Below are 23,260 nucleotides of genomic sequence, written 5' to 3' on the forward strand. Positions count from 1 at the left end.
CTGGGCCCCAAACATGTATTAGACTTTTGGTGATTGTTTTTTTAATACATCATTAAACCATTCAGCCACATTCAATTTGTTTATGGTGTGTTTGTGACTACTAACCTCTTTCTTATTATGTTCTCTCCCCCTGACTGGTGTACTATGCCACAAGTCAAGCATGGTAGACACACACACACAAACAACGACAAACACACACCCACACCACACACACACACAACACACACACCAACACGCCACCTAATTGGTAGGTTTAATGGCAGTGCCTGGGATTTGGCCAAGGGGATCTATTCAAATCCAACCTAAAGTGAGGGTGCTTGTTTCATCCATCTACTCCATCTCTCCATCATCAGCTCTTTCCCTCTGTCGCCACCATTTTTTTATTTGACCCTCCCCTTCCTCCATAACCTTCAGTCATTCCTCCCACTCTAACTCCATATTTCACTTCCCTTCTATTATTTCTATTAAATCCCTCTAACTTGACATCATCTCCTTATACTTTACCTCTATTTTATCCTTCCCCCCTCATTATTTCGATCCTTTAATTCCTTTGCCTCTTCTCTGCCCATAATTCCAAAACCATCATCCAGCCATCCATTCAGCCGTCTATTACATGTATTGATACCTTCATCCATCCTCGGATATCTTCCTCTAAGTCCCTTCATGTGTCTCTCTCTTGGAAAAAGCAGCACAGTCACAGATCGTCCGGCTATAACATGTGGCTTGTTTCTTCTTCTTCCACACGACTAACAACACTTATTGGACATACCGACCATTACCAAGACTGAAACACACACACACTGAAGATGACTCATGAGTCACACACGCTCTGATTTTGCAGTCTGAGTGCATATGTGTGAGCGTTACCCAGCTTGGAGTGTCCAAAGCAGAAGACGCAGCCATCTGCTCCATTCACCACCGACTGAATCACCTCGGCAACTGTTCCTGCGCACACCTCCGCCTAGCAACAGGCAGATAGAGAGAGATGAAGAAAGAGGGTCAAGAAAAGCAGAGATGCTTGAACGTATAAACACACTCGGCCCATTAGAGCAGTGTTAGAAGGATATCTTCGTGGGAGCTACAGAGGGGCTTTACATTTGATTCTAGAAATTGATTAAAAAACAAGTAGGTGATGGGTGTTTTCCTCATCAGTGTCGTTAATGCTGTTTCGAGGCGTAACACTAAATCATCAGAATGGGACGAATGGGAAAGCATACAAGTCACTTCTAACACAAATCACATCCAAGTCCTATTTGTTTTCTAAACTCACAATCTTTTCTCTTACCTGTGAAGCATCAGGAGGGAACGCTGCATCAAAGGTGAACATCTTTGGAGGGACCTGATTGGCTCCCGCCTTTTTCTGTGTGGCAGCGCTTTGTGTCTGATTGGCTGAGGGGTCCATGATGGTGATTTGTTTCTTCCTGGGATCCACCTTAAGGAAGGAACTAGACTCAGCTGCGTCCGATTGAGACACTGGACACACACGCACCATCACTTTCACCTGAGGGTAAGACGGAAAACACATATTCAGATACAAGTGAAATAACGGTGAGTATGATGGAACAAAGGCGGCTGCTACTTTATCCCCATCAAAGTTTGACATAAAATCCTGTCCTGAAATTAAAAGGACTGGTTGCTTTTGTCATTTTTCTTCACAATGAAATGATTTCTGCTCTGATTATTTACAAACCAGTGAAATAAGACTGTAATCAATAGACACTAAACATTCATAAATGCAAAAAGTGCTAAGTTATTGTACTAAGTCAGTGCTTAAAGCAAATTTCTTTAAACTTTGGTGATGCCTTCTCAGTTCATAAAATATAACTCATCTATCGATGTGTTCAGTGCTGTGGTTACGGTCCTGTCGATGAAGCTTTGGTTTCTTTGTCACTTCAGCCACTTATGAATCTCACGCACTTACGCTTTCAGGGCACTGAGAAGATGTGTTGTTGCTCGAAGGCATCAGAACTAATCTGCGCTTGAGCCTCGACAAAGAGTCACAGCATTCATTTCTTTGTTCTTTTAAGACTTACATAGATATTTAATGTATATGCTCTCTTGTTAACTTATTCCCCCTCTTCTCCCGTCCCATCCTTTACATGTACCTGTCACTCTTTCGTTATCTCTTTCTCCCTCTATCCTAAATCCCTTTTCCCTCTCCTCTCTCCTCCTGACTACCTTCAGCTCGCTGCCACATATCAAAAGCCTGAAGTGCAGGAATCCTGTTTTAGCTTTCTCTCCTCATCCCGCTCTTCCTTTCCTCCCACTCATGTCATAAACTGTTAGCAGCCACAATTTACCGCCTGACAGCTGCTCTTGTTTTCTTTGATATCAGGGGAAGCAAAACGCTGCGTCATCAAAATCTGAGTGAGAACCAGAACATTTTACCATATAAACAACCCTTCGCCGTGTAAGTCAAGTTGTTTTAAAGTTTGAGGTACTTTCTAGCAGTTTATTATGGCTCTATTGATCCTCCTCTGGCTAATCTGGGTGAATTAGTCTTTGTCTCTCTTACTCTTTTGATCTCTCACTGCCTATACTGCTCTTTGATTCAGTCCGTCTGTCTTCTCTCCAAGTTTTGTCACTAAATCTTTCTTCTTGCTACAGTACATGCTACATGATTATCCAGGAGATTTACCTCAGATTCACCCTTCTGACAATTGGGAGCGAGGCTCGGTGAAAGCAGATGAATGGTGCAGAATGTCAGATGCAATGAGAGCTTTATGGATTCAGTCTTACCACACCAGTCTCAGAGACTGATCTGAGCCGCCCTGATCATCAAATATATTTCAAACCACCGGTGGTACTTTTGCCAAATTGCCCTCAGATTCCAACAGAAACTGAATCATTTTGCTTCACTGAATGTCAGCGTGGGTAGTTTTTGTTGGATGCTGTCTCCGATACTAATTAACCCCGAGAGAGGTTACTGATAATGCAAATTTTACTCCTCACTATGACAGAGGGGTGCTTTTTCTAGATCCCGAAGACAAACTGGAACAGGGAGAACGCAGCTTCCCCGGTCGATAGTGCATGCACTGAGGATTTTATTACTACAATTGACTAAATTTACCTTAAACACTCAAAATCCTCAATCCTCAAAAATGGTGGCAGATTTTCCATTTAATTTCCGTTTGCAACTACTAACACATTTCTTAGTAACGCATAAATCCTTCAAATAGTACAGATCATAAAGTCTCTGGGGTTTTTTCTACACGTTTTAAATACAAAAGATGTGTGCGTTTAGAGGATTTGGAGTCAAAGGCGCCTTCGACAGCCGAGCTGAGTAACGAAAGTAAAGTAACGAGTAATGTAACTAATTAACCAAATGTAATTACTTTCTCAATGAGTAACATGTAATAAGTAATTGATTACAGTTTTCAAGTAACTTGCCCACTACTGCTCCTTTCTAACATAGACAATCAGTTACCTTTTATTCCACATTTGCCTCCAGATCTTCAGATCTTCAGATAATGTCATGAAGAGTTTTTTAGTCCTTGAAAACTTCCTGAATTTTTGGCACTTGATGCTCTAAGTTCCTGGGACTATTTATATATATATATATATATATTTATATTCTAGGGCAGCTACTATTGCATTACATAAAGATTCCTCACATCCAGCTATTGCTGAGCAGTGCACTGACCACACCAAATACAAATGTAAAAACCTTGAGTTTGCTTGCGATCTAACATGAACGATTACCAGCCTGTGAAATCCGAATCAGTGGAAGTTTACGGTATATTGGCTGCAGCTTGGAATGCTGAGTGCACAGAACATGTAGATCATTTGGGACAAGGCAGTTTAAGGCTTGATGGATGCAAAGAGCTGAATCTCCCATAAACAGCAAATCAGCTGACGGTATACAATACACAGGCTGACAGTTAGAAGATATTCAATTTCTCATTCTTACATTCTTGACGTCGTTGTTGACAGAAAGTGAATGAACGTGTCATTAGTTTGGACTCCTGCGACACTGCAGGATCAAGTTTGGTCTTTAAACCTCAAAAAAACCCAAATGTGGACCACATCCTTTAAACGCTCTAAACTATGAATGAGGATTCAGCATCTGTGTGTACCCTGCCTCTCAGTGCAGGATGGGATACTCTAGAACAGGGGTTTCAAACATGCGGGTCCACAGGGGTCTAATCCGGCCTGCGGGATGACTTTGCAAAGTGTAAAAATGAGTTGTTTTGATCATAAAGTAAAATACTGTTCTTAAATTTCCCTCGGGATCTATCTATCTAGATACCTGTGGTGAAATGTTTTGTGCCTTTGTAGATACACTGTGGTCTGTAACTTGTTATGCACACGTGTAAATGATAAACTGAGGCTTAATATGGTTGAAATTGCATCTTTTCTCTTAAGAAATTTCTGGTTGTTCATAATGATTTGTAAAAAGACATTTTCAGAATGTACTTAAACTAAAACGAAGGGGAACGTTTGGAGTTGTCGTTATTTATAGGTTTTTATGCTGTGATTTTACTGGTCTGGCCCACTTGAGATCAAATTGGCCTTTATGTGGCCCCTGGACTAAAATGAGTTTGACACCTCTGCTCTAGAAGATGAAAGTGGATGATAGATGGATGGATAAATAGTCCTGACATGTATCATAGATTGGAAAACACATGATACTCTCACTTATACTATATCGCTACTTACTAAATGTTTCCTAATAGTGCACTGTGACACATTAAAATAAATAAATACATTTCTTATTTTCTTAACTAGGAAGGATTTTGTCGACAGGGCTCAGAGGTGCAGGGCAGATAAAAAGAGACTACTGTGTTTATGTGGCTCCTAAGAGGAGAGAGAGGAGGAGAGATCTTTTGTCTTTTTGTGCTTGTTAGCACAGATGAATCATCGTCTGAAGTGTGATTCTACACTGCACTTCCAGTTAAACACCACCATGGGATTACGAATCGCACAGTAATCCCAAAACACTCCAAACCACCCCACTGCACTCTGATATAGAGCCTTCACAGAATAAATGGAAGACTGTTAGTGAGTTACACTATACCACCCTCATTAGCTGTTAAAAGGGATGTGATCATAAATAAAAATAGGAAAGTGACAAGAAAGAAGACTTATGAGAAAGATCTTTAATTCTTTGGATCATATAGTGTCTATCTAATGCTGGGAAACCTACAGCACAGTGTATTCATGATTGAGCTTGACTTTATTTCTCAAGTTAATTGGATTATTAATTAATTAACCTCCACCGCATTACTGTGCTGCTACATAACATCGATAACATAAAGCAATTTTCTACAAAAGAGATTTAAATAAAAAGTGGTGCAAATGATTTGTTATAAATTATTTAATGGCCCTGGAGCAAAAAGACAAAGGCAACCAGAACAAGGTCATGTTCCACTAACAAACTCACCTAGAATGATAAGTGTTTTGTGAAAAATAAAAGCATAAACGCCTGCTGGTAACTAATATAATGCTGTGTGTGTAAGCACAAAGCAAATAACCTTCTAAGAGCTCTTACTGTGTTGCTGTTTATATGTACAATTGACATACGCACGCACACACACACACACACACACACACACACACACACACACACACCTAATACAGCACACACACACACACACACACACACACACCTAATACAGCACACACACACACACACACCTAATACAGCACACACAAACACACACACACACACACACACACACACACACACACACACACATAATACAGCACATTAACAGACACACACACACACACACACACACACACACACACACACACACACACACACACACACACACACACACACACATAATACAGCACATTAACAGGCTTTCCTTCGGTTGCATCATTAAATGACCATAGGCCATTTAGGGGGGGTGGTTCAATAAAATGTGTGAGTGTGTGTGTATGAGAGAGTGTTTCTCAGATGAAGGTACGTGTGTGTAAATTTAAAAGTGAGTCCATAGATGAGTGTGCAGGATGAACTGAGATACCATCTGAATACAATAAACATGTAACCTTGGTGACCTGGTAAACCTCGGATACTAAGGCTTAATATCAGGTCAAAAGTTCAATAGCACTTCAGACACACACACACACACTTGAATTCAGTGCTATGCCCTTTCCTGACCCCAATAAATGAGCTCTTCACATCAGTAAGAGCCTGGGGGGAAGGATTTTACCGTTGCACACTTTACAAGGCGTAACTCATAAAGTCTTCCCCCCCTGAGAGCCCATTTCCTCCTTGTGTCTAAGAGTGTGAAAGGTGAGAGGGTTGCATGTGTGTGCGTGTGCGTGTGCGTGTGCATGTGCGTGTGTGTGTGGCTCCTGTCATATTGTAGCCCACAGGGACAGATCTGGAGGCTCCGTGTGTACATGCATGTTCAGGCAACACACGTGTGTGTGTGTGTGTGTGTGTGTGTGTGTGTGTGTGTGTGTGTGTGTGTGTGTGTGTGTGTGTGTGTGTGTGTGTGTGTGTGTGTGTGTGTGTGTGTGTGTGTGCGTGTGTGTGTGTGTGTGTGTGTGCGAGGTGTAAATAGGGCCATAATGTGGTTCCATATCCACTTCTCAAAATATTGAGGGTATATGTGAAATGGCATTCGAGGGGCCATTAACCTCCATTTTCCTTTCTTGAAAACTATCAACGCTCTGTAGTGATGACCAACCAAACAACATCAGGGAAACTGATGCATCAGCACAATTATGCCACCGTTAATAATGTCTTGTTTTGGCTTTGAAAAATTGCCTACGGTCTCTGAAAACAAAACAACTTTGGATTGTGACGCTCACACTGGAAGTTTAAACGTGAGTCCAGCTCTCTGGTCTGCATGTGTGATCAAACCCACAATATTCTCAAAGGATCCTTGGCCTAGTTCTACCGGTGAATCAATACCTTTGACAAAGTGCTGCAGCCATTATGACATGCAAGCACATATCTTCAAGAAGAACATAACACTAATGGACTCTTTGCTCTTTTAATGAAAAAGAAGGAAGAGAGGGAAAAATGGTTAGTGGTGTTTGTTTCAGAGAAGAGAAATGAAGGACAAAAGGTCACTAATACTAGTAGAGCCCCTCTTGACCCTGATATCTTCATCCCTTTCTTGTTCTCTCTGCCCTATGCTCTCTCTGCCTCCCACAACACCTACAGTATATACCTTTCCCTTCGTCCGTCTCGCTTTATGTTTATAAAACATCATATTGCTCGATAGCACTCATGTCCACCCACTCCATTCCCACTGCTCTCTCCATTGTCTGTTTGTCTCATCTCCCACCTCTCCCTGTCTCCCTTCCCTTCAGAACAAATGACAAGACAAATCACAGCCTCTTCCGAATTCGTTCTATACTTTCCTCTCTCTGCTCTCACACGTCACGCGTCAGTGAATACTGATGCAAGGTGGTGAGCTGCAGAAACAAAGACCCAAGAAAGAAATAGGAATAAGGAACAGACGCTAGAGAAGTGGGTGATTCTTTGACTGTTCCCCCCAAACCTCCAGGAGAACAAATTATACCTGTGTTCTCATGTAATGTGTGTCTAAGCATGTATAATTAATGTTCAACATACTAAAGTGTGGGTTGTGTCTGTTTTAAACTGCAATACCACTGTGTCTGACATAAGTGTGCTGGAACAGCTTGAGGGTTCATTACCATGCTAAAGGGTACATGCTGCGACAGATGTTGAGGGAAGGAGTCGTGTTTTCTTCCCTGAGAAGCTGACCTGACCTGTAACACGCTCTCTTTGATAGAGAGCTTCCTGTTCTTCCATTTTACTCACCACACTCAGACACAATGAAGTCTTTGAGCCAATTTAAGTAAAGGAATTCAGCTAAACAGCAACAAACAAGCCTGAGCTGAGAGAAGATTGCTCGATAGTCCCTCACTGCAGTGCTTCATTACTATTGGCTGTAAAATCAATAAGAGGCTGAGACTGAGCTCTAATTGGTTCCCAAAGACTGCAGGAACACACATTCATGCAAACGCTTGTACATAGAGATAGATACAAATACCATATGGGAATAGCAAGTTTCTGCTTTGGATCAATTCTAATTTGAACTAATTTATTCATTCCAGCTCAGCTCACAGTATTGTCAGTTGGAAATACTGCAGAGATCTTACAACAATGGTGAATTAATAAAGCCAGAAACATATCACAGGACAGTCCAAGTGAAGTGTGTATTCACTCACAGGAATAAATGTTCAACAAAATGTCCCTTGCATATTTACATAACATTATCGAAGCCCTCACTCTCACGTTCTTATATTGTCAATTCCATAAAAAGACCAAAGCCTAATAAAGCTTATTTCTCTCTTCCATAGACCTCCATTGTTGTCCAACATAAAAACATATCCAGTAAATAAGCCACACTGGGTCACGTGATCTTTTGTTATAAAGAACATGGGCACTGTAGTTTATTTTGAGTCAATCCCCGATACATCCCTCTTGATAAATATATAAATATTCGCACAAAATGTGTGTTAATCCGCAGCTGAAAATAGTTCCCGACAAACGCACTATTTACTCCTGTTTCAGTAGCTAGAAACTACAGAGCCTGGCTGTACATAGAGACGTGGAATATCTGAGAGCCACAGACGGGGAAGGAAAGTCAGAGAGTGTTGAGAGAGAGGGACTAACACATTATTGATCTGATTTGTTGACAGTAAGAAAATCCCAAAGCTAAGATTTGACCCACACCAGACATTGCTTTTCTTTTTATTTATTTATTGTATTTTACATTGTGTTCCCCACGCCTGAAACCAAACCTACTGTACGCCCTTGAAGTCAATTATTGTGACAAGCGGCAGAAGGATTTCTTGCTATAAATTGATCAGTCAAGAGTAAAACGATTGAAGAAAGTTATTACGTTATTATGTGTCCATCGTCTAATTCAAGTCACGTCCATCTTTCATACGGCTGTGAATCACAAATGAATCTCAGAAGGCTTTAAAATGTGAACATGAGCAACATATGCAGTAAAGTAAAATGGCCACGCAAACGCAGAGATTACAGTAGGAAAGACTGCGATGTGTGTGTGTGTGTGTGTGCGTGTGTGTGTGTGCGTGTGTGTCATGCTACCTGCCAATACTGACAACATTAATATTTCAGCTACAAGGTGGAACAAAGTGGCTACTGGATTCCCATAACAGACTCACTCACTCATTTAGATACGGACACCAAGATAGGCATGAAGACAAACAAATGCCCGTAGAAAATGCACTTGCACATGTTCACTCATGGCACAGAAGCGCACAGCTTGTGGCCTGAGAGGGATCGTAGCTGCTATTAAAAATTGATTAGCTGTCATGGTATCATTTTCCCCCAAGGTCAAGTCACAATCTGTGACTGTGCATGTGTGTGTGTGTGTGTGTGCGTGTGTGTGTGTGTGTGTGTGTGTGTGTGTGTGCAAAATGTTGGCTGCAGAGATGAAAGAGATGAGAAAAAAAACTCCCACAGTGCTTCATTGTCATTCAGATGTGGAGAAGAGCGGAGAGGGTGGGGATGAAGGGGGTGGGAAGGTAAATGATGAGACTTATCCATACGCTAGATAAGAGAGATACGGTGGAGATGTGTTACAGAGGGAAGAGAGAGCTCCCCATTCATAGCATTTTTAATAATATTTCTCATCCTATCTCGAGATCAGGTATGATACCGAACTGTGGATGAAGTGCAGCAGACAGCTTAAAGAAGAATATGTAAGCAACCGAACTGTGACATGGCTCACGCCTTAGTGATCCAGCCTGGAACAAGACTTACTGCAGCCGCTGTGAGGCTGTACTCAGCAGACATGTCCACCAGCTTAATGGTTCACATGCTGATGTTTATCAGGTTCAATGTTTACTATGATCACCATTATTTAAGGTAGATAATGTTACCAAGCTAGGGTGCAGCAGGTAATATTGATCTATGCCTATAGTCACCTTTTGGAGGTATTGGATTTGCACTGTTGATGAATTAAGGGATCACTAAAGTTGCTTACAAATAATCCTGAGGGGAGCATGAATGTCTGTACAAAATTCCAGGACAATCCATCCAATAGTTGCTGAGATACTGGATTTAACATTCAGTCTGGTCCAAAGTGGTAAACTGACTGACTGACATTGAGCCTGACAGAATATGTTGTAAAGTTAAATTACAGTCGGTGCATGCAATTTGTGCGGGGAGAAATAATTATAACTTCATCATTTAGCAATCATACAAGCATTAGTCTATCTCAACTGCTGCTAAATTACACAAGATGCATAAAAAGCAATCAGAAAATGTTTGTCTTAATTACAGATTTTTCAATCGCTTGACACCTTCAGTATTTTTCATATCTTTGTTTTTCATCTGACAGCATTAAAAAATGTGTCATTTGCAATTCTGCTGCATTCTTGTGTAACTCTGCAGTTGATTTTCTAAGTGATAAAACATATACAGCCTAATTTCCTCGAGCAGTCAGGGGTCTGAATGGAAGGCTCCCAGCTGGCTGATTTGATTAAAGTGAAACGGAGCTTACCAACAACACATGTAGAGAAGCACGGTGGATAGAAATAACAGAGGGGAGTTTGAGATACAGACGCCAGTCAGAGAGGTCCACTGAGAAAACCTATTTAATTTGACATACCTATACGGAACAAGGCTGAACTCTGTCTGTCTGTCTCTCTCTCTCACACACACACACACACACACACACACACACACACACACATACACACACACACACACACAGCAGTACATCTGACCTGTGCAGGTTGATTTCCCCTGGCTTTAAATGTGATGTCTCAATCTGTTTTCTGCCATATTAACATTGGGGAGAACACTAACCCCCCCCATCACACTCGCGGAAAAGCCCATGTATTCTGCAGAATGTATCGTACACACTTCCACCAGGGGCTTTGCCGCTTCCTTGACATCTTTCATTGTACACTATAATCCTATAAATTTGTGAGCATGCAAGCCTGTGTGCATGTGTGTGTGGTGAGTGGGACTGTGTGCAAATGCCATTTCCAGCAGGGAGCCGACCCCCACTGCAGGTGACATTTTTACTGGAGAAATGTCACCACAGCCATTTTCTTCCCATATGTTTGTGTGTATGTGTGTGTGTGTGTGTGTGTGTGTGTGTGTGTGTGTGTGTGTGTGTGTGTGTGTGTGTGTGAGTGTGTGAGAGTGAGTCTTGGCAAGCTTCAATTGATTTCACAGAAAGGCTTGTTATTTTCCAAATACCAGAATATTTTCCTGCCTGGGTACCATGTCCTGTCCTTCTTTTATTCACAATTTCTTTCCAAACCGGAGCGATGACGGCTCATCAGCTAACACATGAGAAACACCGGTTAAACAGAGAATTAAAAAAATAGCATTCAAAATTGAAAAGTTAAAGCCAGGAGACTATAAGGTTAGCTTAGCATACCGATTGCAATCAGGGGAAAACAGCTAGCCTGGCTCTATCCAAGGGTAACACAATCCCAAAACACACATAGGGTTATGTGTCATATCTTGTTTGTTCAATCCGTACAAAAACAGAAGTAGTAAAAACAAGTTGCTGTTTCATGGGGCTTATATTCCAGACTATTTCTTGGCTGGGAGTCAGGCTAGCTGTTTACCCACCTAAACTAAGCTAACAGTGGCTGTAGCTTCAGATATGAGAGTTGTATCCATCTTCTCATCTAACGCATGTACATAAACGTAAAGCTCCTCTTTTAACAATGAAATAAAGACATTCATTGCTTCTCCTTTCCTCACAGTTAATTCAGGATGGGTCGGCTGCAGGCAAGGCAACAGGAAGACAAAGTTGATACTTAGCTAGAACGACTGGACACCTTAATCAAAAGTCCATCATAAAACAGATCACACCAGAATGATTACTGTGAGACGTCCTCATGACTGTGGAAAGGGGGGAGTCTGACAGTTGTAATTAAACAGTAGTAGCAGCAGGCATTTGTACACAGCACAGTGGGCCAGACTAGCTAATCACTGCCAACACAAGATCACAGAGGATCATAGCGGGATGAAACAGAAGCCAGAATGAGAGACAGACAGATTGTGTGAAGAAGGTTTGTGTGTGTGTGATTTATAATGAAGACTGTATATATGGGGTTTTAGTGTAGGGGTGTATACTGTCAGGAAATTTGGCTGCTGTGCGTGTGTGTGCTTGTAAATATATGAGTGTGAATCTGTCTCCCTGACAGCTGAGGGGACATCTGTCACCTCCATATGGAGAGAAATGGAGACTAAAAAAAAGACAATTCAAATATTAAAACATGAACTTAATATGATTGAGGGATTTATAGACTAGAAATAGAAAATGTTTCTCTGGTAAAAGCATTTATAGTCACGTTTATGAACCTCATGAGTGCTTTATCTTTGCAACTTTTAACAATACATGTTACTGTTAATTAAATGTTATAAAATGACTGATTTGGAATATTTGTTGTTATCTGAAATATGTTTAAAGATACAAGGTTCAAGGTTAATTGTGTTGTCATTGTGCAACACAGGGTTGCTCCTGCAGTTACCAGAAGGGTACATGGAAATATTGTGGTGTAGTGTTTTATAACAATTTGATAGAACATGTATATACTGTATGTATCCATATATTGAGTCAGCTGCACTTTCTAGTGTTTAAATAGTAAGAAGTAGTAGAGAAGTCTAAAACATGAGTTAAAAAATGTATATACAGTTTAATAGTTAACTAAAAGTAATGGATAAGTGGTTGAAATAGATAAAAGTCTACCTTCTGCCACTAGTAGTTCAAACGCGACCAAATGAATCTCGGTTGGGAACCACTGGGTCAGAGCACATGCCACATAATTGCAGCTCCCCTGGGTTGTTTCAAGACTTTGTTGCATGTCATGCCCCTGTCTCTCCCTTTTTTCTGTCCGCATCTTCACTATCAACTGTTCAACATCGTCACACATGCATGCAAATACATACAGACAGATAGACAGACTCGAATATGCACAACTAGAGTGATGCACTCTCACATGCTCACACCTATGTGGACACAAAAACACAACAGGACATGTTCAGGGTCCCTTTCCCTCTCTGTGTACTGTAATGGACATGGCTGTTTGATGTCTGTTTGATTTTGTCCTCTATAGTCATTCTTTTTCTAGTATGGAGGACACACACACACACACACACACACAGAATCAGTGAGCCTCTCACTCAAACTGTGGAGGAGGGGGCACTAAAAACTCATTACATGGACGATCAATATTGCACACACTTGAGAAGCATAAAGCCTCCCACATCCACAAAACACACACACACGTTTCATCAACCATTGGCAACGGTGACAGATGACTTTTGTCAGCCTGAGATGTGTTACCGTGGTAACCATTAGGCTGCATTCCGGTATGGTACAGCAGGATTGACACACACACACACACACACACACACACACACACACACACACACACACACACACACACACACTCACACACCAGTACATAGCTTTAGATAAACTGGCCCAAGGTCATGATAAAATACTACAGATCAATATGATGATACGCAGAAATACAAGAAATATTAACTTTATTTAACAAGGTCGACTTTAAGGTATTTTTCTTTACCTTTCCAAGCCCAGGGGTATCTTTGATTTTGTTGGCTGCACGGAGAAGGCAGGGCGGAGCCGGTGGAGGAGCCATCAAAAGGGCGGAGCTAAAATTGGTGGGGAACAGCGGAGGGTCACATGACGGTGATGATGTCGTCACTGGGGCCGTGACTGCGACGGTCTTCTGCTTCTTCTTCTTGGACGCTAAGTTCAACTTTTGTGCAGCTCTGAGAGAGAAAGAGGAGAGGAGAAAAGCAAGTCCATCAATCAAATATGTTAAAACTATCAACTTTATCGCTGTAAAAACTAAATAGTATAAATAGAGAAATGTAAAAGGAGATGAGGAAGGACGAGCGGGATGGTGCACACATGGAGCTGTAATTACATCCTTATAGTTTGCCACAGTACAACCCTGGCAAATATGCTAATTGTAGAATAGAACTCGATCACACACTCTTCAACACACAGATGCACACACACACACACACACACACACACACACACACACACACACACACACACACACACACACACACACACACACACACACACTGCTGTTTACATATGTAGCAACATCTGGATGGGGAGTGGTTCATTTGCTGTCTTGCTGCTCAATTCCCTGCAGCATTCAGCTCTAAAGGAGCCACCAGAAATATTTATATATACTCCATATACTCTGCACTCGGATTCTCCTTATTCGCTCTCTCCTTTTAACTTCAACTTCTAAATCTCACTTCTTTCTCCTCCTGTTCTCCTCGCTCTCTCATTTTTTACTTCAACATCACAGGTTCTTCCCGTCTGCCTCTCTCAGCACAACGGTACTTCACACCATCTTTTTCTCTCCTCGCTTTTCTAACTCTTTCTTTCTTCCCCAACAGAAACAACACATCTCCACAGAACAGACTGAACTTCTGCTTTAACCTACACGAAGGGAATTTATAGTAAAGGTGGAAAGAAACTAAGTAAATCCACTCAAGTACTGTACTTGCATAAATATTGCACGATTTACTCCACTGCATTTATCTGTCATAGTCGCTTTTTTACATATAGGTTTATAAAATAATCCGACAACCACTGGACCAATGGACTAAAGCTAACTGTATATAAAGTAGTTCAAACTAGCTCCACTTTCAACATCTACAACAAATGCTGTGTATGTGTTGATGCATCACGAGTACTTTTCATTTTGATACTTTAAGTACATTTTGTTGATAGATAAATAAAAGATCTTCTTCCACCTCTGCCAAGCACAACACATCTCTCACACTTTGTCAAGACTCTCGGGGTCAAATTAAGCTTGGCCGCATGCATGTGTTCTCATGATGTGCTTAATTATGTTAGAATTGATCACCATTTGTGACTATTAATCTCTCTGTCAAAGAAACAACCAGGCAACAGAGCCTGTGTGCAAAGGTCTAGTGTAGACCGAGTAGTTAATCATATATAATAAGATGTATAGTTAATAATACATTGTTTTCATTTTGATCAAAGCATCAATGTAATAACTCACACTGGCTGTGCAGAAAGACGAAGAAAGGTTAAGTGCGAGTGATCTTGGGGAACCCAGCGACAGTAAATCTGCAGGCCGTGATTAACGTAACGTGATTTATTGTCATTAGTAAAAGAATATTCGCATGTGTCGCTGTATCTCCTTTCTGCAATTTATGAAGCCACGATTAAAATAAGCAGATTTACGGACAGACTGAGATACACACAGCAGCAGTATTAACGATATGATGAAATAAAATACCTCTAAAACGGCTCTGGCAGGGATTTCTGCTCTGTTCTGTTTAATCTATCCTCACATATATTTCTATGATTATAAAGAGAGAGAGAGAGAGAAGACCTTGCGGCCTGACACACTCTCTGTCAAAGAGCCATATTCTCACACCATTGGCTTTCAATTAACTGCAGCAGGTTACAGAATTGAGAAGGAGGAGGGGGGGGGGGGGAGTGAGAGCAATAGAAGAGAGGGAGGGGACAGTGCAAGAGGAGTGAGGCGACAGTGCAAGAGGAGGGAGGGGGAGAAGAGAGAAGTGGATTCAGTGACCCAGGGAACGACGAAGCGTTTCACCATTTGACTAACTCTCCCGGGAGATTTGTGTGTGAATCTGAATGTGTAGGTGTGTGTGTGTGTGTGTGTGTGTGTGTGTGTGTGTGTGTGTGTGTGTGTGTGTGTGTGTGTGTGTGTGTGTGTGTGTGTGTGTGTGTGAGTGCATACTGTATGAAACAAAGCTCCACAATGAGACCACTAATTGGTTTCTCATTGTGTGCGAGCTACGCTTCCATAAATATTGCAGTGAATGTGATCAAAAGCAATTAAGGATTTTCTTATTGTATCACTTGATTGCTCAAAACCTACCCATGTAGCATGAAGATGCGTGTGCAGTAGATTATAAAAAAATCTATTAAGCAGTAATGGTATTAGTCAAAATTGTGGCTTCATTTTCATCGTAAAATGGCTCGAGAGGATCCTGTTTAAGAAAGATGAGCTTGAATTAAAATATTTCTGTGCAACAATGGAAACCACAGGCTGCTGCGACTGCTGCAGTGCTGATGCTTGTAGGATGAGACATGACTATGATGGATTCATGCACGTTTGCTCTGCTGCCCGAGTTCCCACTTGGTGCCTGGGCCAAACATGTATTAGACTTTTTGTGATTGTTTTTTTAATACATCCTTTAAACCCATCAGCCACATCAATTTCGTTATGTTGTGTTTGTGTACTACTAACCTCTTATTATGTTCTCTCCCCCTGACTGGTGTAATCTATGGCACAAGTCAAGCATGGTAGACACACACACACACACACACACACACACACACACACACACACACACACACACACACACACACACACACACACACACACGCCACCTAATTGGTAGCGTTTAATGGCAAGTGGCCAGGGATTTGGCCAAGTGGATCTATTCCAATCCAACCCTAAAGTGAAGGGTGCTTGTTTTCCATCCATCTACTCCATCTCTCCATCCATCAGCTCTTCCTCTGTCGCCCCCATTTTTTTATTTGCCCCTCCCCTTCCTCCATTACCTTCAGTCATTCCTCCACTCTCCTCCATATTTCACTTCCCTCCTATTCTTTCTATTTTAAATCCCTCTCACTTGACAATCATCTCCTTATCTTTCCCTCTATTTTATCCTTCCCCCCCTCATTATTTCGATCCTTTCATCCTTTGCCTTCTTCTCTGCCCATATATCCAACCATCCATCCCGCCATCCATTCAGCCGTCCTTACATGTATTGATCCCTTCATCCATCCTCGTCTCTCTTCCTCTAAGTCCCTTCATGTGTCTCTCTCTTGTTAAAAAGCAGCACAGGTCACAGATAGTCCGGCTACTAACATTCTGTTGCTTTGTTTTCTTCTTTCTTCCACACGACTACAAACACTTTCACTTGGCACATACCGACCATACAAAGACTTGAAACACACACACACACACACACACACACACACACACACGCACACACACACACACACACACACACACACACACACACACACACACACACACACACGCACACACACACACACACACACACACACACACACACACACACACACAAATACACACAACTGATTTATGACTTGTGTCTCTCGGCTGTGTTGTTGGCCCAGTAGCTAATTAACTTCTATTTAACAGGCCGTCAGTGGACGGAGATATAGGGAGAGACAGAGCATGGGAGTGTGTGTGTGTGTGTGTGTGTGTGTGTGTGTGTGTGTGTGTGTGTGTGTGTCGTGGGTGGGTCAGCAAGACTGGCATGCACAGAATACTGACCTTACTGACACTATCTATCAATCGACATGTACATATAGCCTCCAATTTACACATTTCCTGCTTCCTATTAAAACACTATCTCACATGTTATACTGGGGGTGGGTATTGACGATAACCGTGAGATTTAAAAAATATTGATATCATGTCAATAACACACATATGATAATATCATGTAAATAATCTATCACCACACACAATTGAGTGTAATTCATTTGCCAAAAAAGACACAATAAGACACAATAAAGTAAGTTAAATATGAATTTGACTTATAGTTATCACGATAATATCATTATTATGAATTATTTTGGTCACTATTATCGTGACAGCCCTGTGCTGACACAGTCAGGTGTGTTCTCCATCAAACATGTCACATGTTGGTCTGTTCTACTGTAGATAACAGAGCTGGTCACTAATCTGTCTTAATGTGAAAATAGTGTTTCATTACAGCAGCATGCTCTACACCCTTCATCAGATGTGGTAAACAATTTCTAAAAATAAGAATTGAAGAAGTTCATTTGTGTGGACTGTCAGTATTGAAACATGTGTAGAACAGTTAAATTCACTCTCTTGTGCTGCCCTATAAGATTAAAAACAGCCAGACCACTCGAAGAGCAAGTGTTCTTCTTCACTGTCAAAATGAAAGACCATCACTATATTTTTGTTAAATGACACATTAACAAAAACAACAACAAATCATCTTTAAGGGCTTTTTAAAATCCAAATGAGGGCTTTTTATTCATACCGGGTTCAGATGTGATCAGACAGTCGATATTTAAATCATTAATCAAACACAATTATAATGAGTGGTGCCTCATTTGTGGCCAATTATCATTTTAGGGAATACTTATTTTTATAGGATAGAAAGGAGAGGCAGAAGCAGGTAAACAGAGGCAGAGAAAGAGACCGCCATCATCCATCCAAAATAACAACACCTTCCCAATTCAGCGATTCACTTGGGACCTATTCATTTACTCTGCTACCTCCAGCAACACACACACACACACACACACACACACACACACACACACACACACACACACACACACACACACACACACACAGCCAAATCCCCAAGGATCCAATCCTCGGAGCATGCAGTAAAAATTCCTTTACTGATAGAAACTCCCTTCCCCCAGTGAGGAAGAGCGTACATGTACACGCATGCATGAATGCACGCACGCACGCACACACACACACACACACACACACACACAGACACACGCACACACAGACACACACACACACACACACATACACCTGCCTAGGCATGTACAGCATGTCTCTATCCTCTAGCCCAGCGTCCCCAGAGGGCCACTGCAGCACAGGGAAGATAGAGCGCTACCGTGTAAGTGTGACATATTCACAGACAGATTGGTACTAATGAAAGATATTACTCTCGTGCACATTAGCAGAGGTAAAGAAAAGGTCAGTGTGGAGAAGGAGAAATTGTCGTAAAAAAAAGAGAGGAGAGGAAGAACAAAAGGGAAAGCGAATAGGAGTGGTAGAAAGTGGAGATCAAAAAGAGGAAGCAATTACATGAAGACGAGAGAAGGGATAGAAAAGTAGAGGATGTGGAGGAAGAAAGGGATCAGGTGAGAGGAGATGTGGTGGACACAGGGATTTAGCTGTGAGCAGACAGTTGTGTGTGTGCGTGTGTGTGTGTGTGTGTGTGTGTGTGTGTGTGTGTGTGTGTGTGTGTGTGTGTAATAAGAACGTCTGTATGCAGTCCACGTCTGAGAGTAAAGACCAAGACAGCCATGGGATTTTACCAGCACTGCTTGGCTGCATCCATCAACCATGAACACACAGACAAACACACACACGTACATATTACCAGAGTCAAAAATTGCCATTTGCCAATTAAACTAAAATCCTTCTACTGCACACACACACACACACACACACACACACACACACACACACACACACACACACACACACACACACACACACACACAGACAGACAGACAGTGACACCTGCACCATTAAACAAACCCTATTCTTTCACTTAGAAGGGTAAAGGCCATAAATCGGCCCAAAGACAGCTGGCTGAATGTTTGGAACGTCAACCAGATGTATGTATGTGTACGTTTGTGTGAGTGTGTAAGTGTGTGTGTGTGTGTTGTGCAAAATGGCCTTGCTACCTGACAGTTCAGGGGGTCATAGAAAGAAAGCTAAAGAGTGCATGCACATGTGTTTGTGTGCGTTCCCGTAGTGTAATTTACGAGTTGCGCCTGGTCACTGGTGCTTTGAAAGACAGACAGCACTATGTCTGCCACACGGAAGCACATCACTCATATATCAAACACAGACAAACACACACTGAATTATCTGCAGAGAAGGAAAACACACACACGCATGGGAGGAGAGAAGATGTGATGGAGAAGAGAAGGGAAGAGAGTATGTGGGAAAGTGAGAAAGAAAACCATCGGTATCATTCAAAATGTGATTTAAAGTAGCTCATTAGATACGACAGCTCAGCAATACTTCAGGCACCGTGACACACTCATAGTCTGGTGTTACCCATGAATAATTTACTCATTCATTTTGAGCTTGCCATGTTTATTCATCAATAATTTACCCAGATTGCCCGTGTCTTATTTATGTCTCACTGCATTTCTTTAGATTTGATTACACAGCTCATCGATGAGTGCTGACTGGATAGTTCATTTACAAATAAACACACCAAAAGGTAAGTAATTACGCTGATGCACAGTATATAATATTACATTTTTCCACCACCTTTATTTTACAACATCTTACAATATAGTTGTTTGCCCATTATTTCTGCAGACATCAGCGTCTGGACCAAAAAAAGTCAAATACAATAGAGAATTGCAGGATGCTAATTAGCATTACCCCTTAACATTAATATTAGAATGTTTTCCAAACAGCCAGCATGCTGCCGCTGTGTGGAGGGATCAGATGAAGCAGGGAGTCAGGTGATCTTCATTACCTGTCACCCTGGCCTGAATGCATCTTACCTGGCAAAGAAGGAGGCGGCAGCAGAGGTGGTTGGCGCCGTCGTGGTTACAGTTGCCGTGTGAGAGGGAGAGTTTGTGTGTGATGGTGAACTTGTGTGTGAAGGAGAGTGTGTGTTGTAGCGGTTCAGGGCAGCCTCAGTCAAACCTTCTCTGGAGTCCTCAGAGATCATCTGGGAGATCTGACAAGAGACAGAGACATTTCAAATGTTTACTCTTGAGGTCGCATTAAGTGACATGTTTTCTGTGTGTGTTTGTGTTTCGTTGTTCCACTAAGAAGAAAGAAAGAACCCTCCTCTTCTTCCTCTCTCAAACCCAGACAGACTAACTAATCATGCTAACTGTATCTACATCCTTCATGACCCACACATTACACACACACACACACACACACACACACACACTACAGTATACCACAGTATATTTCTGCCCCTCTCATTTCCATATGGTCAGATGAGAGACCAGAGTCTGGTTTTACAACCCCCCCTTGTGTTTCCTGTTTAATAATAATTCATATCCTTTCATTTTTGTATTCCGATGGCTTTTTGGCTTCCAAAAGATCTTTAAAAAAAACTTACAGTGTCAAATCCTCCCTTCATTTGATATTTATATTTATTGACTGAAACTCTTCAACATGGCATACAACTATGGTAAGAGATTTCTTCATTTGTGTGTGTGCGTGCGTGCGTGTGTGTGTGTGTGTGTGTGCGTGTGTGTGTGTGTGTGTGTGTGTGTGTGTGTGTGTGTGTGTGTGTGTGTGTGTGTGTGTGTGTGTGTGTGTGTTTTCCTTGGCAGACAGACAGCTAGATAAGCTCTCTAGTGATCACAGTGAAGCAGCAGCAGAATGCTGTCTGGGTCCCACACAGACCGAAGCAAACAAACAAGCAAACCTCAATTCCTCTCGTTTGACCTCACGCCTCCTCCTTCTCCCTCACTATTCTTCCTCTCTCCATTTGTTTTTTATCATTCTAACCTATTCAATGTCATTCTCTTTATAACATTGCTCTGCCATCTTAAGCTATTCACATGTCTCTTTTATTATTGGATCATCCTTCAGGGCATGTGTACTTTATTAGATAGGATGCAGGGAAGAAGGACAGTGAGGACAAAGAGAGAGCACTTTGAACTCATAACACTGTCAAAATAAATGAAATTGTCTGTGCATGTGTGAGTTAATGTTTTATCAGAGTTATGGTATATACACAACAACTTTACATGCATACATCTATACAACTATCTTTTTCTCTGCAATCTTTTGGGCATTTTCCCTTCATTACACAGCTGATGAAAGAGGAATTGTGGAGTAAGAAAGAAGGATATGACATTAAGGTCTCTGGGCGAAGTTGAACGTTGCAATTATACGGTATGTGCCTCAGCCACTAGGCCACTGGACGCCCCCTATCTGTCTACATGTGTCTATGTATCTAAGTGTCTGAGAGAGTGACCTAATTGTTAAATGTATACGCATCCTTGGTGCAAACACATATATAAGAAAGCTCATTTTCACAGTTCATCTTGTCAATATGAACAAATTGAGAGTTGTGTCTTTGGTCCAGATTCATAAGATACTTAACACATACACACACACTGAGGCATTTATGTGACACATTCAACTGCTTTGTATGAGAGTGTGTGGCATTACTTTGTCCATGTACATGTGCACAGATGTATGTGTGTTGATGTGTATCTATAGGCATGTGTGTGCGTGCGTGTAGGCAACCCATTCGTGAAATAGATATGGATTATTGATTATAGTTCTTTATGTGCTGCCAGCAACCAGACAGCAGAGCAAATAAATCATTACCCCACGCTCCAATAAAGGAACTAAAGCTTGTGTGACAAAATCTGCAAGCACGTATGTCTATTGTGTGCATGTCTGTGCGTGTGTGCATGGAAGTGTCTGCACTCCTCTGCACCTGTGTGTACGCGTGTGTAAATCAGCGCCACTGTGTGTATATTTACTGCTGAGGGCTCCTGGGGTCCAAGCACGCAGCCCACTGCCTTGATAAATTACCTATTGTAAATTAGATGCCTCTATAGTTTATATACCATTCTCCCTGTCCACCTACATGCATTTCAAATGCCCAGGCTTAGCTTGCTACCCCTGCATTATTAAAGGAGCTGGGATGGTATGGAATAAGGGTTCAGTGAGCTACATGGAATACTTGTGCATTTGCACTGGTTACTCATTTATCCTGATAAATGGGAAGAGGAAAACTACCAGTATGGTGTGGGACAAATGTCCCCACACAGGGTTATTATAATGTCAGCTGCAAACTGGAGCAAAGGTGGTTGAATAATTTGTGGCAGTCAGCATTTTAGACCACAGGGACTGCACGTCTTTTACTCAGCTGCACCTCCTATTGTCACCAAAGAAGTCCTGTAACTATCTCCTCATTCGTCTCATACTATGGTGGTATTGCAAAAGGTTTGCCGTGCTTCTCTGTGTCTGAAATAGTGGTGTGCTGATGGGTAATTATGCTTCATGCATCTCATTAAAGCAGCTATTGTAAGAGAGCTGTCAAATTAGTTCTGCATCTGAACTACTGAACACAGAAAATAGATGGTAACATGATAATTCCTGCTTAGACCTCATTCCTGCATGGGCACCTGGCTAATGCATTGACATGGATGGCATTTTGGGTAATGTAGTCATTAGAATTAATTATGTTTTTGTTGTTCCTGTTTGTTCTTATGAGGCCATTACACTTGTTCCATTCAGACGTTCCCACAGGATATACAGGCTGAGATGCTCTCTCTAGATTTTACCATAAATTAGATTAAATTACACTGGATGAAACTTTAATGATCCCCGTGGGGATATTAGGTCATCGCAGCAGGAGAGACGAAGCTGTAGATAATACCAGGACAGAGAGAGTGCTGAGGATAATACAACAGCCAAATGTGTTGCAAATCATGCAGCAAATCAATGATAACACAGCATCTGGCCCTTAGATTGTACCTGTCAATTAGGGACT

At 41.6% G+C, this 23,260-nt stretch overlaps 1 protein-coding gene across 1 annotated transcript in view; it reads right to left on the reverse strand.

Moving 5' to 3' along the window:
- Window positions 1-23,260, reverse strand: part of kif26ba (kinesin family member 26Ba) — a 116,688-nt gene that overhangs the window by 57,859 nt on the left and 35,569 nt on the right. The window contains 4 exon segments of the mRNA XM_029426042.1: window positions 868-961; window positions 1,286-1,501; window positions 13,525-13,732; window positions 20,286-20,464. Of these exon segments, the coding sequence (XP_029281902.1) occupies window positions 868-961; window positions 1,286-1,501; window positions 13,525-13,732; window positions 20,286-20,464 (697 nt within the window).

Source organism: Cottoperca gobio, chromosome 3 (assembly GCF_900634415.1).
Source record: "Cottoperca gobio chromosome 3, fCotGob3.1, whole genome shotgun sequence".
Classification (NCBI taxonomy): Eukaryota; Metazoa; Chordata; class Actinopteri; order Perciformes; family Bovichtidae; genus Cottoperca; species Cottoperca gobio.